This window comes from Schistocerca nitens, chromosome 9 (genome assembly GCF_023898315.1).
Source record: "Schistocerca nitens isolate TAMUIC-IGC-003100 chromosome 9, iqSchNite1.1, whole genome shotgun sequence".
Classification (NCBI taxonomy): Eukaryota; Metazoa; Arthropoda; class Insecta; order Orthoptera; family Acrididae; genus Schistocerca; species Schistocerca nitens.
This window is the reverse complement of record NC_064622.1, coordinates 424,402,759-424,422,004: the sequence shown is the minus strand read 5'-3', so window position 1 is coordinate 424,422,004 and position 19,246 is coordinate 424,402,759. Positions and strand designations below refer to the sequence as shown.

Here is a 19,246-nt window from a genome sequence, read left to right as displayed (position 1 = left end):
AGACTATTAAGTAATGAGTGCTATTGACCGAGGATCTCAAATTGGTTCCATATTTCTAGATCTCCTACAGGCTTTTCATACCGTCCGTCGCAAGTGGCACAGTTCGTAGTAATTGACGGAAAGTCATGGAGTAAAACACAAAAAATATTTGGCGTTCTCTGAGGAAGTGTTATAGCCCCTCTGCTGTTCCTAATCTATATAAATGATTTAGGAGACAATATGAGCAGCCATATTAGGTGGTCGTCAGATGATGCTGCCATTTACCGTCTAGTAAAGTCACCAGAGGATCAAAACCAATTGCAAAATCATTTAGGCTCTATATGTGTATGATACGAAAAGTGACAATTGGCCCTGAATAATGAAAAGTGTGAGTGCTAAAAGAAATCTGCTAAATTTCGTGTGGTGTCACTGCTAGACACCACACTTGCTAGGTGGTAGCTTAAATCGGCCGCGGTCCATTAGTACATGTCGGACCCGCGTGTCGCCACTGTGTGATCGTAGACCGAGCGCCACCACACGGCAGGTCTCGAGAGACGTACGAGCACTCGCCCCAGTTGTACGGACGACATTGCTAGCGACTACACGTACGAAGCCTTTCTCTCATTTGCCGAGAGACAGTTAGAATAGCCTTCAGCTAAGTCCATGGCTACGACCTAGCAAGGCGCCATTTGTACCATTGCATGTATCTCAAGATAGTCTCACTTGTATCATCAAGAATGCTGTATACCAAAGGACGATATAAAAGTTAAGTGTTCTAGTAGCTACGTTCTTTTCTTTATCACATTCATTACGAATCCTGTTCCAGACTTCGCGCCAGTCGGCGTGTGTGTGCGTGTGCCTTTCGGCTACCCGTCACTGTGGACTGGCTGCCTTAACAGTCCACTACATTTCGGTTACACTATAAATCACAAAAATCTAAAGCTTGCCAATTCAGCTAAATACTTTGGAGTTACAATTACAAATAACTTAAATTGGAACGATCACACAGATAATGTTGCAACAGAACACTTAGAAGATGTAATAAGTCTACTAAAAGGGCTGCCTACAATACGCTTGTCCGCCCTCTGCTAGAGTACTGCTGCGCGATATAGGTTCCTTACCAGATAGGATTGATGGAGGTCGTCACAAAAGTTCAAACAAGGTCAGCTCGTTTTCTATTATTGCGAAATAGGGAAGTGAGTTTAACGGATATGATCGCGAGTTAGGTTATCAGTTATTAAAACAAAGGCGATCTGCGTTGCAACGAGATCTTTTCAAGACTTTGGTCTCCTACGTTCTCCTCGAAAGTGAAATTATTTTGTCGAAATCTGTCTACATAGGGAGAAATGATCATTCTAGTAAAATAAGAGAAATCAGAGCTTGCACGGAAAGATTTGAGCGTTTTTCCCAGGCGCTGGTCGAGGGAGGAAAGGTGGAGAAAGAGAGTGAAAGTGGTTCGATGAACGCTCTGCCGGGCACTTAATTGTGGGTTGCAGGGTGGTCACAATGAACTCTCTGCCAGGTACTTATGTGTGAGTTGCAGAGTGGTCGCAATGAACGCTCTACCAGGCACTTACGTGTGAGTTGAAGAGTGGTCACAGTGATCGGTCCGCCAGGCACATGTGAGTTGTAGAGTGGTCACAATGAACGTTCCGCCAGGCACTTATGTGTGAGTTGCAGAGTAGTCACAATGAATGGTGCGCCAGGCAAGTGTGAGTTGTAGAGTGGTCAGAATGAAAGCTCTGCTAGGCACTTACGTGTGAGTTGCATTGTGGTCACAATGAACGCTCTGCGAGGCATTTACGTGTGAGTTGCAGAGTGGTCACTATGAATGGTCCGCCAGGCACGTGTGAGTTGTAGAGTGGTCACAATGAACGTTCCGCCAGGCACTTATGTGTGAGTTGCAGAGTGGTCACAATGAACGGTCCGCCAGGCAAGTGTGAGTTTTAGAGTGGTCAGAATGAAAGCTCTGCGAGGCACTTACGTGTGAGTTGCAAAGTGGTCACAATGAATGCTCTGCCAGGCACTTACGTGTGAGTTGCAGAGTGGTCACAATGAACTCTTTGTCAGGCATTTACGTGTGAGTTGCAGAGTGGTCACAATGAAAGGTCCGCCAGGCAAGTGTGAGTTGTAGAGTGGTCAGAATGAAAGCTCTGCTAGGCACTTACGTGTGAGTTGCATTGTGGTCATAATGAACGCTCTGCGAGGCACTTACGTGTGAGTTGCAGAGTGGTCACTATGAACGGTCTGCCAGGCAAGTGTGAGTTGTAGAGTGGTCACAATGAAAGCTGTGCGAGGCACTTTCATGTGAGCTGCACAGTGGTCACAATGAACTCTCTGCCAGGCACTTACATGTGAGTTGCAGAGTGGTCACAATGAACTCTTTGTCAGGCATTTACATGTGAGTTACAGAGCGGTCACGTGGATGCAGATTAGATTGCAGGGTGACTGAACTGTCAACCTCCCACATATGAGCCCAGCGCCTTAGCACTGTACAACTTCGCTCAGTACATATACAAGCCATATATGGAGCATTATCTCCACTTCTAAGAACCTTCAAGTGAAACGTCGACACAGGTTTTCACGTGAAGAGTGACCTGGAACTCCATCGTAGTCGACCTACTTTTTACACGAAGAACAAGTGTCAAATCTCCTTCAATGCACATGCTCTATAGCTCGTAGTCTAGTTTCTAGCGGTTCTACCTCTAGATCACTGGGTCCCGGGCTCGATTACTGGCCGGGTTGGAGATTTTCTCTTCCCGGGGACTGGGCGTTTGCGTTGTCCTCATCATTTCATCATCATCCTCATCATTAGTGACAGTGGCTAGATTGGACTGTGAAACAAATTGGACTGTGAATAAATTGGGGCTTTGTACGGACGCTGATGACCGCGCAGTTGAGCGCCCCACAAACCAAACATCATGATCAATGCACAAGTTTTCTCCGTTTAAAGAACTTGGCCATTACTGTACTGTCCATTTTGCGACTTTCCACATCTTGAGGCACACCGTTTGTGTTGGCAGCACTGCCGCTGGCACCACCTCGTGGTTCCGGTCGTTCCAGCCGGTGGGCAGCCGCGGGGACCGCGGCCAGTCCACAGGCAGCTTCCTGGACGAGCGAACAGGCGTGCTCTTCATGATGGAGGTGCTGAACCACCGCGTCACCTGCTGGAACTCGCGGTCCGGGCTCCCCATGGACGCAGAAACCATAGGTGTCGTCGCCGAGGACGACGGTACCTCATTCATCTATCCCAGTGACGTTAAGGTACTCCTACAATTACGCTTGAATTTATCCTCCAGAAATCATTCTACGGTACAGTTCCGCATAAGCTCACAACAAAATATGTCACCTCCACAAAAGCGCGCACTGCTCACATTCGGCCGGCCGGTGTGGCCGTGCGGTTAAAGGCGCTTCAGTCTGGAACCGCGTGACCGCTACGGTCGCAGGTTCGAATCCTGCCTCGGGCATGGGTGTGTGTGATGTCCTTAGGTTAGTTAGGTTTAATTAGTTCTAAGTTCTAGGCGACTGATGACCACAGAAGTTAAGTCGCATAGTGCTCAGAGCCATTTGAACCATTTTTTTTGCTCACATTCGATCGCTGTCTAAGGCTTTGCAGTTATTTGGGCAGGGGCTAATGTTGTTTGCCAACATGACAAAATACAAATGTGATTATTGTTGGAGTACCACATAGTCATGACTTGGCTAAATGGTCGTGTAAATCAAGAAATCCACTCCACAAATAGAAAACTAGAAAAGTTGTGAAAGACTCCCACAATTCAAGCTTTATTATTACATTTAACAAAAAAGAGCTATATATAGCACATTGACTACGGGTGAATGCAACTGGCAAAGAACTAAAGGCCACTGGGGTTCATGAGTCATTGAAATCGAACAGGAAAGTTTACAAAATATCTGTGGAACTGAAGCAAATAAAAGTCACTCAAACCAGTGACAGGCACAACTCCCATAAGAAGAACGTCAGAATCTTTAAAAGCAAATAGTATATCTGTGATTTATACAATTACTCAATAAAAAACCATACTCAAGGTGTCAATGCAAAAATTAAAAGAAGAACCGAATAAAAATAATCCAGCAACAGTTATGACAGAAGAACACATCTTATAAGGAGACAGAACAAGTTGTAGAAAGAAGAACAAGAACACAAGTTCAGGCAGTGGGAATACCAACTGACTGTATATGGCAGTCAACTTGCAAAAACAAACCACGACCAAAGGGCCGGGGTTGTTGGTGGGATCAGAGGTTGTTTCACAAGAGAAAGTGCTTAGCAAAGGGATTCAACAAACAGAAGAACAGGTATGTGAAATCATAACACGTATAGTCACAATACTGTAGGATTAAAGACATTAACTGAGCCTGACACTTCAAATATAGAGACAAATAGCTCTGAGAGGAAAGCAGATAGACACAGACAACTCACTTTTCTACAAATTAACATATGTTGCATTAGAAATAATGTTTTTACAATTACAGCGTTTGTCTAACATTCAACACGTCGATATTATCTGTGTATCAGAACACTGGTTAACCCAAATTCAAGTAAACATACACTCCTGGAAATTGAAATAAGAACACCGTGAATTCATTGTCCCAGGAAGGGGAAACTTTATTGACACATTCCTGGGGTCAGATACATCACATGATCACACTGACAGAACCACGGGCACATAGACGCAGGCAACAGAGCATGCACAATGTCGGCACTAGTACAGTGTATATCCACCTTTCGCAGCAATGCAGGCTGCTATTCTCCCATGGAGATGATCGTAGAGATGCTGGATGTAGTCCTGTGGAACGGCTTGCCATGCCATTTCCAACTGGCGCCTCAGTTGGACCAGCGTTCGTGCTGGACGTGCAGACCGCGTGAGACGACGCTTCATCCAGTCCCAAACATGCTCAATGGGGGACAGATCCGGAGATCTTGCTGGCCAGGGTAGTTGACTTACACCTTCTAGAGCACGTTGGGTGGCACGGGATACATGCGGACGTGCATTGTCCTGTTGGAACAGCAAGTTCCCTGGCCGGTCTAGGAATGGTAGAACGATGGGTTCGATGACGGTTTGGATGTACCGTGCACTATTCAGTGTCCCCTCGACGATCACCAGTGGTGTACGGCCAGTGTAGGAGATCGCTCCCCACACCATGATGCCGGGTGTTGGCCCTGTGTGCCTCGGTCGTATGCAGTCCTGATTGTGGCGCTCACCTGCACGGCGCCAAACACGCATACGACCATCATTGGCACCAAGGCAGAAGCGACTCTCATCGCTGAAGACGACACGTCTCCATTCGTCCCTCCATTCACGCCTGTCGCGACACCACTGGAGGCGGGCTGCACGATGTTGGGGCGTGAGCGGGAGACGGCCTAACGGTGTGCGGGACCGTAGCCCAGCTTCATGGAGACGGTTGCGAATGGTCCTCGCCGATACCCCAGGAGCAACAGTGTCCCTAATTTGCTGGGAAGTGGCGGTGCGGTCCCCTACGGCACTGCGTAGGATCCTACGGTCTTGGCGTGCATCCGTGCGTCGCTGCGGTCCGGTCCCAGGTCGACGGGCACGTGCACCTTCCGCCGACCAATGGCGACAACATCGATGTACTGTGGAGACCTCACGCCCCACGTGTTGAGCAATTCGGCGGTACGTCCACCCGGCCTCCCGCATGCCGACTATACTCCCTCGCTCAAAGTCCGTCAACTGCACATACGGTTCACGTCCACGCTGTCGCGGCATGCTACCAGTGTTAAAGACTGCGATGGAGCTCCGTATGCCACGGCAAACTGGCTGACACTGACGGCGGCGGTGCACAAATGTTGCGCAGTTAGCGCCATTCGACGGCCAACACCGCGGTTCCTGGTGTGTCCGCTGTGCCGTGCGTGTGATCATTGCTTGTACAGCCCTCTCGCAGTGTCCGGAGCAAGTATGGTGGGTCTGACACACCGGTGTCAATGTGTTCTTTTTTCCATTTCCAGGAGTGTATTTGTTCCCAAGGGTATGTTGTGGTGCAAACATAATGTGTAGAAGACAGAGAAAAAATGATGAGGCTGGAATTTTTTTCAAATAAGGAGTAAAATTTTCCAAAATTCATTTATCTACATATTGCTCATAATGGTTGCAAACAGAACACAGCATGTGGTTCTCAATGGAGAGACGTCTACAGACGTTAAAGTAACCTCTGACGTGCCACAGGGAAGTGTTATGGGACCATAACTTTTCACCATATATATAAATGACCTAGTAGATAGTGTCGGAAGTTCCATGCGGCTTTTCGCGAATGATGCTGTAGTACACAGAGAAGTTGCAGCGTTAGAAAATTGCAACGAAATGCAGGAAGATCTGCAGCGGATAGGCACTTGGTGCAGGGAGTGGCAACTGACCCTTAACATAGAGAAATGTAATGTATTGCGAATACATAGAAATAAGGATCCCTTATTTTATGATTATATGATAGCGGAACACACACTGGTAACAGTTGCTTCTGTAAAATATCTGGGAGATGCATACGGATCGATTTGAAGTGGAATGATCATATAAAATTAACTGTTGGTAAGGCGGGTGCCAGGTTGAGATTCATTGGGAGAGTCCTTAGAAAATGTAGTCCATCAACAAAGGAGGTGGCTTACAAAACACTCGTTCGACCTATACTTGAGTATTGCTCAACAGTGTGGGATCCGTACCAGATCGGGTTGACGGAGGAGATAGAGAAGATCCAAAGAAGAGCGGCGCGTTTCGTCACAGGGTTATTTGGTAAGCGTGATAGCGTTACGGAGATGTTTAGCAAACTCAAGTGGCAGACTCTGCAAGAGAGGCGCTCCACATCGCGGTGTAGCTTGCTGTCCAGGTATCGAGAGGGTGCATTTCTGGATGAGGTATCGCATATATTGATTCCCCCTACTTATACCTCCCGAGGAGATCACGAATGTAAAATTAGAGAGATTCGAGCGCGCACGGAGGCTTTCCGGCAGTCGTTCTTCCCGCGAACCATACACGACTGGTACAGGAAAGGGAGGTAATGACTGTGGCACGTAAAGTGCCCTCCGCCACACACCGTTGGGTGGCTTGCGGAGTATAAATGTAGATGTAGAATGGGATCGGGAGTTTAGTTGTGTAAAACAGAAGAATGAAAATGTAGTTAGAGTGTATAGGTCCATAGATGGATAGTAACTTTTTTATTGAAAAATGTGTGTCAATAGTTGTAAAAAGTCTTGGTGATTAAGTCGAGAATAGTTATCTGTGGTGACTTTAACGTATAAATGGTAAACACAGGGGTACAAGTCACAAGGATACTTCTGAATATGCTAAGATCATTGGACCAATGTTGAGTAAATAACTGTGCTATATGTAAGAATGCCTGCATAAACGATATTATGGTGAATTTACACAGGGAAGACACTACAGTCAGACTTGCAGGAGGAGGTCTGGCAGATGACGAGCCTTTATTCCTCACACTCTGTAAGAGACAACCAATTAAAATCGAAGAACCTAAAGTGCTACTCATAAGAGGGCAAAAGGAAGAGTACATGAGAGTTTATGTTGACAGACAGCAAATTGGGACTTTTTATATAATTGTCAACTGAGGGAAGGGGAGCTGAAATGGCTTTTGATAACTTTTTTGAAGAAATATACAGATTTATGGTATTCTTCTTCACCAGTAACAAATGTTAGATATCCAAGTGCACCGAAAAGTAACAGGCTGCTGGTTTTATGAAGAACTCGAGGAAATCAGAGAAAACACGCTCATGCTGTACCCAAAGGACACAGCAGAGAGAAAACATTACGGTTCCTATACGAAAAACAAAAAATTCTACAGAGCTAAGCTCCTTACTACAAAAAACTGGCAAGAGAAAACTAAATTGAAAGGGCTCCCAGGAAATGAATATTAAAGAATTCTTTGAGATGCCTGAGGAGGATATTAGCATTTATAGTTTGTTGTATTATTATGTGCTGTGGTTATGTCTTGTATAATTATGTCCTCTGTACTCTATCCAGTTATTATGCACATGGTTTATACCATACTATACATACTGTAACTTATTGAGACTAGCTCTTAGAAATTTGCCTGTAATGCTCTTTGTTAATCATACTAGGCGATCATCAGAACGTCAACTGCTAAAATATGTCAGGCCCTTGAGGCGTTGTGCGTGTTCCAGTCGGTTGTATGGAATTAGTACGTGAGATGGGTTAATATAAAGAAGCGATGGAATGCAAGCAAGGATTTATGATGTTTGGACAACCCTATGACCACACCGCTAATAACATTTTCAGATTTGTTGGTGCACTGGCACGGAAGGTCCAAAGTATCTGCAAGGAATAGTGTACAACTCACTGCCATGTGACGTGGAGTAAGACCAATGGCTGTAAAAAGCTCCTAATCTAAAGGTACTGGAAATTAGTGTCACTCCTTCTCATTGTCAATCTGGCCAAAACCAACCATGTGTTGTTGCTATCAGTGATTGGAAATCCATCTCCACAAGTCTTCGAGCTAACTTTGCGAAGAGAACTGCTTACATTGGACATCTAAAGTCGAATAACTTGCAGTAGCCAATTGCTCACATCTGCACGTTTTCATTGGGCTAAACAATACAGAATCTGGACAGTAGCTTTCTGGAGGCGTGTAGCGTGGTCCGACGAGTTTGTTGCCTCTATCCAAATAACAAACTGCACAGATGGCCCAATGAAGCGTTTAATCTACAGCCTGCTGGGGGGCGTGGTTCACTTTGGAGGTATTTCTATGATGCTTTCCAGAGTGGGGAGAGGGGCGGTCAGAGGAGTTCGTACCATGACTTGCCCATTTATTCTGGTTATAGTGAACACGAAACACAATGTTTATTTAAATATACTCGGTGACCAAGTGGTGTTTCTTCTTCTACATCTCCCTGATGAGACTCTGTGGACACTTCCAAGATGACAACAGCCGTGTTCACAGACTGCACATAAACTTTTGTGGTTTGGCAAACACTGAAGGCATTATCTGCACCTCGAGTGGCCCAATAAATCATCCGATCTTACTCCCGCAGAGAAATCGTGATTTGATTCAGTGGGTGAAATATACAAGGAGCGTTCAGTAACTAGTGCAACACATTTTTTCTGAAATCAGGTTGGTTTTATCCAGGATTCCAACACGCATTATTACCCACTCTCTTCGCTAAGAAATCCTATCTTTCAACATAGCCTCCGTTCAGTGTGACGGCCTTAAGCCTCCTTACTGGGACGGGCCATATGCGCACATGGTACCATCCTACTGTTCAATGGTTCATTAATAATCTCCCCATCATCCACGTACTGCTGCCCGTGGAGTACATCCTTCAGTGGTCCATACAGATGGAAGTTGGAAGGTGTCAGTATTGGGCTGTTGGGTGGGTGAGGTATAACGTTCCAATGAAGTTCTGTGAGCTCCTCTCGGGTGCGCAAACTTCTGTGAGACTTCGCGTTGTCATGGAGAAGGAGAGCTTCATTTGCGACGAACATACTGAAGTCGTTCCTTCCATTTCCTGAGGCTAGCACGATACATTACAGGGTTGATCGTTGCACCATAAAGGATGGTATCAAACAGCATAACCCCTCAAGAGCCCCAGAGGACGGTCGCCATGGCTTCACCGGCTGAGGGTATAGCTTCGAATTTTTTCTTCGAAGGAGAGGTGACGTGACACCACTTAATGGATTCCAATTTTGTTTCCGGTTTGAAGTGATGAACCCATGTTTCATCATCTGTGATGTTCGACAAAAATCAATCACCATCATCCTCGTAATTGTTCAATCAATTTTGCGCAGATGGTCCTTCGATGCTCTTTATGGTTTTCCGTTAGGCGGCGAGAAACCCAGCAGGCGTACAGCTCTCAGTACCACAACTGGAAAATGAGTACGTCAGAAGCGCAAACAGAGACGTCCAGTTAAGAAACGAGGTGTTTGATTATGATCCGGCGAGCACTTCACGTGAGACTGTCCGCACGTTCCAAAATTGAAGGAGTCACAGCCGTCACGCAGGATATCGGGCAGGTTTGCGCGACCTTGTTGCGATGATGACACACACCTTGCCCAATGGCTCATCATGCTATTGTTCACTGCCAGGTCTCTGTAGACCTCCTGAAAGCGTCTATGAATATCTGCGATGCTCTGGTTTTAATCCAAAAGAAACTCTATGACAGCTATCTGCTATCTGCGAAAAAATGTGTTGCATAACTTATTGAAAGGCCCTCGTAACGATCGACATTCACGCAGTTTGGTACCTCTACGGGATATAAACGTCAGTGCTTAGCTTCAGCTGGATATGGCATACTGAGAAAACTTGTGGTCCTTCTTACTTGCCGAATTCAGACCTTTATCAAGGCCAGAGATGGTGTTACACAGTAATAGATGTACGTCTCCTGAGGATGACTAATTTTTTGTGTGTTGTACTTACTACGACCCGTTCTTTTCCATGCAGTTAAAATCATTTTAAACTTTTCCCTTCATTGAGAGGGTGGGCTGTTTGAGATTTAGATCGTAATTAAGCTTAGTTCATTTCATCCAAAACAATAGAGGGCACGGAGTGGAACAAAGGGTTTTCCAGTTCGTAGCATTTTGGAGAGGATTTCCAGTTCTAGAATTTGCTTGCACCAAATAACGTTCCCGAACATTTTCATGGGAACCGGGAGACTGGAACTCTTTTTAATTTGTTTCTAAGAAAATATGTCAGAGATAAAAATGTGAATGCTTAGTGTATATCTCTTAGAGCATATAAAGGGGTAAAGTCAGTAACGTGTTCGACAAGTACAGTGGTGGATTTGTGCCAGATTCATGGACGGAGCTTGAATACGTTTGTGTGAATTTCAATAAGCATAATTTTACGTTCAATTTTATCACGTGACGAGTGTGTAGGAATGTTTCTAGATATCACTCCGAGAAAATTAACATTTTTAACAACATTTTGGATATATTAGCTGTCATTATTGAAATTTCTTGCGTGTTTTTGTGACGTACTTACATGAGCTAAATAAACGTCTGAGCACTCGTTTTGCCCTAAATAATACAGATTTAATGTTTAGAGAGTGTCGATATCATAAGACACATAGCAAGAGATTATGAATGAAAACAAACACAACGCCGATGTAATATTCTACAATATTTACTACTTATTTAACAAACCGGTTTTCGACTGTTACCCCTTCGTCAAGTACAAAGATAAATATGTGGTGCAGTGAACTTTTTGTAAGATCAAAGATTTTAAACAAGTGCATCAACAGAGTACGAGAGAACTGTTAATGTTAGATCTAGGAGTAAAACGAGAGGAATTATTTCATTGCAAATGCGACGTAAGATTATTCAACTAAGATAAAATACGTGACACTTCAACTAATGAACTACATAACAAATAACATTTGGTATTATGAGAAAATAAATTGAACATTAATCTTTGGTGACTTGTTTCAAGGATGTGGCTGAACAAAATAATCTTTTCTTTACGAAGCCCTAAATTAAAAGCAGATAATATATACTAGTGAGCTGAAGCACGTAAGCGAAGCCGCTGCGATTATACAGTGACTTTTTTAAAGGATAAGAGAAATTATAGTGCTGAGATAAAGGAAACAATGGGGCACGTGATTAAGGGGGTAATTTACAACATGGCCTGGATGGGATTATGAGTAATATCTGCAGTTGGGCGGTGAGTAAGGGAACTATGTATAGTCATTCACTACTGACAATGAAGCAGATGGACATATGATTATTAATTTCCATTATATCAAGGTAGTTCATCATCTGTGATTCCGGAGGGCTGGAATGTACAGAATACCTCGCCAGTGTAGCAAATCCTACATTTGTCAGCCAACGAGCACAGTGTGTGAAAGGTGCGTTGAACATGATCGCCACGGTCACATCTCTGCTACTAGTGTAGTAGTTCTAGAAGAGACGAACTCAATGACATTTCACTTGTCAAACTCCGATTACTAGTTTCGAAATAAGTACAGTTTTATACACAGGATTTATGTTTTGAACATGAAAACGGTTGCTATCTAATTGGAAGATCACGTTGGGTTACGGAACTTTTGCTTCAGGCAGATGGGGCGTTCCAGACTGGCGGAGCTGCGACAGTCTACTTACAACGTGGAATAGTTGGAAAAGGTTTAATTTCAAACTGACGCTTGTCTGTATGTAGTTGGACAAACACACCAGCCAAAATCAGGAATGGCCTGCACGGACACCAGTACATTTCTTTTTGGGGGCATATCTACCATGAAGAGCCAAAGAAACTGGCACACCTGCCTAATATCTTGTAGGGCCCTCGTGAGCACGCAGACGTGCCGCAACACGATGTGGCATGGACTCGACTAATGTCTGCAGTAGTGCTGGAGGGAATTGACACCATGAATCCTGCAGGGCTGTCCATATATCCATAAGAACACGAGGGGATGGAGACATCTTCTGAACAGCATGTGGCAAGACATCCTAGATATTCTCAATAATATTCATGTCTTGGGAGTTTGGTGGCCAGTTAAAATTTTTAAAGTAAGAATCGTGCTCCTGGAGCCATTCTGCAGCAATTCTGGACTGTGGGGTGTTGCATTGTCCTGCTAAATTGCCCAAGTCCGCCGGAATGCACAATGGACTTGAATGGATGCAGGTGATCAGACATGATGCTTGTATACGTGTCACCTATCAGAGTCGTATCTAGACGTATCAGGGGTCCTTTATACTCCAATTGCAAACGTCCCACACCTTTACACACCTTTACAGAGCCTCCAAAACTTGTTCAAATGACTCTGAGCACTATGGGACTTAACTTCTCAGGTCATCGGTCCCCTAGGACTTAGAACTACTTAAACCTAACTAACCTAAGGACATCACACACATCCATGCCCGAGGCAGGATTCGAACCTGCGACCATAGCTACAGAGCCTCCACCAGCTTGAGGATCCCCCTGCTGACATGCAGGGTCCGTGGATTCATGAGGTTGTCTCCATACCAGTAGATATCCATCCCCTCGATACAATTTGAAACTAGGCTCGTCCGACCAGACACCATGCTTCCAGTCATCAACAGCCCAATGTAGGTGTTGACGGGCCCAGGCGAGGCGTAAAGCTTTGTGTCGTGCAGTTGTCAATGGTACACGAGTGGGCCTTCGGCTCCGAAAACCCATATCGTTGATGTTTAGTTGAATGGTTCGCATGCTGACACTTGTTGATGGCCCAGCATTGAAATCTGCAGCAATTTGCGGAAGGATCGCTCTTCTGTCACCTTGAACGATTCTCTTCAGTTGTCATTGGTACCATTGTTGCAGGATCTTTTTCCAGGCCCAGTGATGTCGGAGATTTGATGTTTTATCGGATTCCTGATATTCACGGTACACTCGTGAAATGGTCGTATGGGGAAATCTCCACTTTATCGCTACCTCGGAGATTCTGTGTCCCATCGCTCAAGCGCCGACTATAACATCACGTTCGAACGGACTTAAATCTTGATAACCTGCCATTGTAGCAGCAGTAACCGATCTGACAACTGCTCCAGACACTTGTTGTCTTATATAGGCGCTTCCGACCACAGCGCCGTATTCTGCCTGTTTACATATATCTGTATTTGAATGTGCATGCCTATATCAGTTTCTTTGGCGCTTCGGTGTTAATACTTCTGTTTATGTCACCCAGCCAACCAACCCAGGTGACTTCAAACTTTGCATCGAGCACGCTTATCGTTCCGTTATACCAGCAACTTTATGTACAGAATACACCCACAACTTTCAACATTTCTAGATTCCTGACTAAAATTGACAGAACTGATTTGTGCACAGTTGCTTTATAAATGTCAGCTAATCGATAGAAAAAATAACGTTCTATTTCAAAAATTATAGCTTGTTGCTGTAACTCTCTGGAAATTGATACATATAGTAAAAGTGGATGTGTGTGATTTAGTAAAAGTGTGTGTGTGTGTGTGTGTGTGTGTGTGTGTGTGTGTGTGTGTGTGTGTGTGTGTGTGTTTGGGTACATACTTTCCCCATGTCCTCCTAAAGCAGTGGACTGATTGCAACCAAACTTGGAACATATATTCATTGTCATACGCATGTACTTTACTGTTATGCAACACCCAACTATCAAAGGCGTGGGGATGGGGAGGAAAAAGAAGCGTAGCCCACGGCGCCTGTATTCGCAGACTTTATTCACCCAGTACTTGTAAGTGAGAGGACTTAGCTACTTCCTACAAACTTTACACATAATTTCAAACCTTTGCAAACTTTTTACTCGCTGACAACTGCCACAAAATGATGAAAGAAAAAAAGTTTATCGCTCTCTATTTTTCCTCTGTTAGTGCATGAAGTTATAATTTCAGTAAAAAAAACTGCCATATCATGCATGGCGTTTAAATTTATTACTTCTTTGTTACCCACTCTACTCGCAACGAATTTCGTAGGCAGTATCCACATCTGTCGCTGAATGTACCTACAAAATTATATCAGTGTACGACATATGAGGGCTATTCGGAAAGTGAGGAATGATTGGTCGCGAAATAGAAATCACTGCGAAAATCTGACGAGGCTTTTCACAGACCTTTTGGGCAGTGTCTCTAGTATGTCCGTTGATCGCATCAAGACGCTCTTTTCAGTTGTGAGCGCTCTGTGAGCGAGTAAAGGTACCTAGAACAACAATGTCTCCCGCCAAGTAGGAGGGCCCGCTGAGAGGCTTCGCCTTAATGAATGCAGCCCACCTAACACAACTGCCACGCACTTCCTTCTTCATGGCAATTCTCAGCCGCACTCTGTAGGGGCAGTGAAGACTCTCCTGCAGCCTTTTCGATGGGAAGTGTTCGATCACTCACAACACAGCCCTAATTGGCTCGTCCTGAGGATCATCTCTGTTCACATGAAACGCTGGATACGAAGAAAACACTTGGGAGCAGGCTACGCGCTATAGACCAGTGTAGAGAATCATCGGAAAGCATAGGCAGCTGCCTTCTATGACGATGGTGTTGGTAATTTTGTATAACGCTCAGACAAATGTCTAACTCGGAGCGGCGACTATGTAGAGAAGTGCCTGGAAGGTGTAGCTAAATGTGCAAAGAAAACAGTTTTGATTTTCACTGTGGTTTCCATTTCGCGACTGATCGTTCCTTACTTTCCGAACAACCCTCGCATATTTCGGGAAATATGACGCCATAAACATTAAGCACATGGCTAGACGCTGTGTGGAACGGGCGAGGACCCACAACTATAAATAAATACCTGGACAACGACGGCTTTCTCTGCTAGTAACTAAATAAATTACGTTCATAACGCTGCAGGAAGAGTAAATATTCATTTTACTTATTATTTTGTAAGTTACAGAGAAAGACACCGTATCTCAAACACTCCGTAATTTGTGAAATACAGGGTGTCCGAAAAGTCTTTCCCTGATTACATAAATTGATAACTCAGGCTAGAAGTAAGATACAAATATGAAACTGGTGTCTAATTGTTTACAAACTATCAAAGTTTTTTCACACATCAGTAAACCTCCACATGAGAACCCTTGGTAGCACGTAGCACATCTAGGCGATATTCAATTTCCGTCCACACATTAACCAACATCACTGGAGGGATCGATTCAACGACTGTGGTTATCCGTTGCCACAGGGTTTCAAGATCTGGTACACGGGGTGATACTGAAGCAGCTGAGGAACAGCATACAGTTGCAACATGTCCAGATACACTGCAGATGTGATGGTAGCCTCAGCGAAGAAGAATGGCCCGATAATTCGATCGTGCAATAGCGCGCACCAAGCATTCACCTTTGGACTGCCTCTGGTGCATTTCATGACCTCGCCAGGGGGTTATGAACCCCGAATGCGCACATTATGGCGATTCACTACTCCACTGACAAAAATGGTCGCTTCGTCGGGAAAGGCAATTCGACTGAGATAACCATAATTGTCCTCAATACGTGATAGCATTTCGACCACAAAGTCATATCGACGTGTACTGTAATTGGGCAACAAGGCCTGAACGATTTGCACTTTGTATGCACGAAACAATAAACGTTTGTGTAAAATGTCATGGAGAGAGCTTTTTGGCATCTGATATTCACGTGAGGCCCTGCGCACCGATTTCTTTGGACTTCGCAGAAAAGACTGCCTTACAGCTTCCACCCTGTCTGATGGCGTTCTTGGTCGACCAGACCTCGGAAGATCAGCAACCGATCCTGTGCTCTTGAACTTCTCATTCAAGGCTTTAATGCTCTTGACATCAGGTGGATTCCTTCCAAATGTTGTCTGGAAGTGTCTCTGCACTGTGGTTGGTGATCGTGTCTCATGGTACCACAGGACGCACTGACTTCTCCTGATTGGTTAACATGGCTTCTTGGGCACTGCACCTCATCCACTACTTACGTACTACGAACCTAAAACAGAAAAAAACTTTGATAGTTGTAAACAATTCGACACAAGTTTCATATTTGTATCTTACTTCTAGCCTGAGTTATCAATTTATGTAATCAGGGAAAGACTTTTCGGACACCCCGCAGAAATACGTTGTATAAACTACACAGTGTCTTGATGTGTCTGTTGCAAGGTGGACGCTTCGCGAAACGAGCTGTGGTTCCTGACGAACGTGTACCCGGTGCTGCTTCTGGGCCGTATCAACACGACGGAGTACAACTACCACATTTTCACTGGCGCGGTAGATGACGCGGTGCGGGACACGCCCTGCGAGCCTGCGCGTGACGCCACGGGCAGCGGCCACTGGCGGCGCTACCAGGCTGAAGCCGCGTCCCCCGTGTCTCCCAGCCTCGTCATGGAGGCGGCGGGGCCGCAGTAACGTCAGCTGGCGACGACGCTGCTCCAACAGGTGGTCGCCGACTGCATCCACCTGTGTCCGCCAGCCTCGTCGGCAGGGGAGCTCCAACAGGTGTTCGGCAACTGTCTCTGTCTCTGTGTCTCCCAGGCTCGTCATGGAGGCTGTATCATAGGCTCCCGCCAACTGTGCCCCAAAGAGTGGCCTGCGACACGTGGTCGGAGAGAATGACGAATAGTGCATACTACAGGGTGATTTTTACTAGCGTTTGAATACACAGAAAGCGACGAATATGGTCCTGAGAGAACTAATTTAATTACATACACATGGGGCTGCAAATGTCGGGAAGTACCCCAAAAGTGGATGACAAACATTGAACATGTGACTTCACCAAGTGACGTACCTCGCAGCAGCTGGCCTTATCGATCCTACTCTCACTGGCAGGGAGCATTGCTACACATCGCTCAGCCAGGCTACTCTGTTTCCGTAAATGTAAACCGATTCATCGTAGTCATGTACAGCGAGCGCTATCTTATCACAGAGAATTATGCAAGAACGAAAACAGAGTAGACTAGCGGAGTGATGAGTTGCACAGCCCTTACCGATGAAGGAAGGAGTGACAAGTCCAAGGGCTGCACGTGCGGTGGCATGCGTCACCTGGTGATGTCACTTGTTCAACACTTGTCATCAACTTTTGGGGTGTTTCCTGACATTTGTGGCCCCATGTGTCTCATATTAAATCATTTGTCCTAGCGTCATCTACATTGCTGCTGTGGTTTTTAAACGTTAATAACAATCACACTGTATATACACACATTGGACTGGACTGTTCATCAGACACAATGACAAGCATGTAATGCTAAAAACACACGACAGACATGTGTGTGAACGACTGATCAAACCTCCTTACAGTGCCTTAAGTCTGGCATTTAGCCTGATCAGAGTTTACAAGGTTAACCGATTTTCTGCCTCTGCTTGACAGAACAATATTCATAAATTAAGACCTAAACATTTTGGTTCTTCTCCAGTATTAGTCTCTGGTGGCCTTCTAAGCCAAAACCATTAACTAAATAAATAGACACTATAGGACATCCACAGTGTTATGATTTTCATTCATACGCTGTCCAATGGAATGTAACTGTTGAAACCATGTGTTTGTTCATTGTGCCTTCTGATTGTAGACTGGCAGAAAGCTACTTAGCTACGAACGGTAGTGACGAAATACATCTGTTGTGTTGAAACAGGTTAGAGACTGGATAGGATACATATCAGAGACATTTTTGTGGAGATAAGGACATTTTTGTGGAGATAAGGACATTTTCGTGGTGATAAGGACATTTTTGTGGTGATAAGTGTGTGAAGTGCTTACAAAATTATATATATTAGTGTATGGTGAAACTAAATGCATGAAAGATAACTACTGTGCATAAAATCGCTCTCATTACAAATGTATTTCTATCTATCACAGTTTAAAACTTTTTAAAAATATATATATTTTATATGTTGTCATTGAACTGTCCCTTAGGTTTCTTCGATGTATCATAGTTAAGATAATGATTTTATCGCTATAGGCTTAAGGCTCTATAAACGTCGCACTGCTGCAAAATAACATTTTCTTGTTGTTGTAGTATTCAGTCCGAAGATTAGTTTACTGTAGCTCTCTATGCTAGTCTGTGCTGAGCAATCCTCTCCGCCTCTGCATAATTACTGCAGCCAACGTATGTTTTAAGCTGTTTACTGTTGGATTATATTAGATTATGTTCAGTTTGCGTTTAATAGACCAAAATATGAGATGATTCTCGTGGGTGTGGAATATGTCAAAAAGTATAACATAGAAAACATAAAACATTTGAATATAATACTCAAGACCCTGATCATATGTCAGGAGATTGTCGAAATAGGTGAATATACTACAGTAAACTGGGACTGCTAATATTTACAGAATTAATACACTGTCAGAATGAAACATACTTATGCACTTTTAATAAATTCATCATAAACAAAATACCTAATCTTGACTGTTGTGGCCAACTGACATCAAAACTGAAATCTAACAGACATTTTTACTTAAGCTGGTCTAGTAGTAACAGTTAAGATATACATCTACAGAGTAGATAGAGTTGCCTATCAAAAAGTCTTCCAAACTCTGTTTAAACTGTGTTGGCAATTTATTGAAAATGTGTATATCTGAATACTGGACCCCTTTTTGGACTAAGGTAAGTGCTTTTAGGTCTTTATATAGATTGTTCTTATCCTAATATTGATTCTGTGATTGGTCTATTGGTTGGAAATAGAGATATTTTACTTGCAACAAATTTTATTATAGAATAAATATACTGAGAAGCAGTGGTTAGAATATAAAGTTTCTTGATCAAGTTTCTACATAGTGTTCCTGAATTTGCACCACAAATGATTCTTATTATATACTTTTGCACGCTGAAAAGTTTTTCTCGGTTTCATGAGTTCTCCCGTATCTTATATGACATAATAGAATGAAAGTAAGCAAAGTATGCAAGTTTTTTAT

At 44.2% G+C, this 19,246-nt stretch overlaps 1 protein-coding gene across 1 annotated transcript in view; it reads left to right on the top strand.

Annotated features, from left to right (window-relative positions):
* Nucleotides 1-18,998, top strand: part of LOC126203107 (L-dopachrome tautomerase yellow-f2-like) — a 140,678-nt gene extending 121,680 nt beyond the window's left edge. The window contains exons 5-6 of the mRNA XM_049937349.1: nt 3,003-3,243; nt 16,501-18,998. Of these exons, the coding sequence (XP_049793306.1) occupies nt 3,003-3,243; nt 16,501-16,746 (487 nt within the window). The 3' untranslated portion in view covers nt 16,747-18,998. The remainder of the gene's footprint in view (nt 1-3,002; nt 3,244-16,500) is intronic.
* The last annotated feature ends 248 nt before the right edge of the window (nt 18,999-19,246 follow it).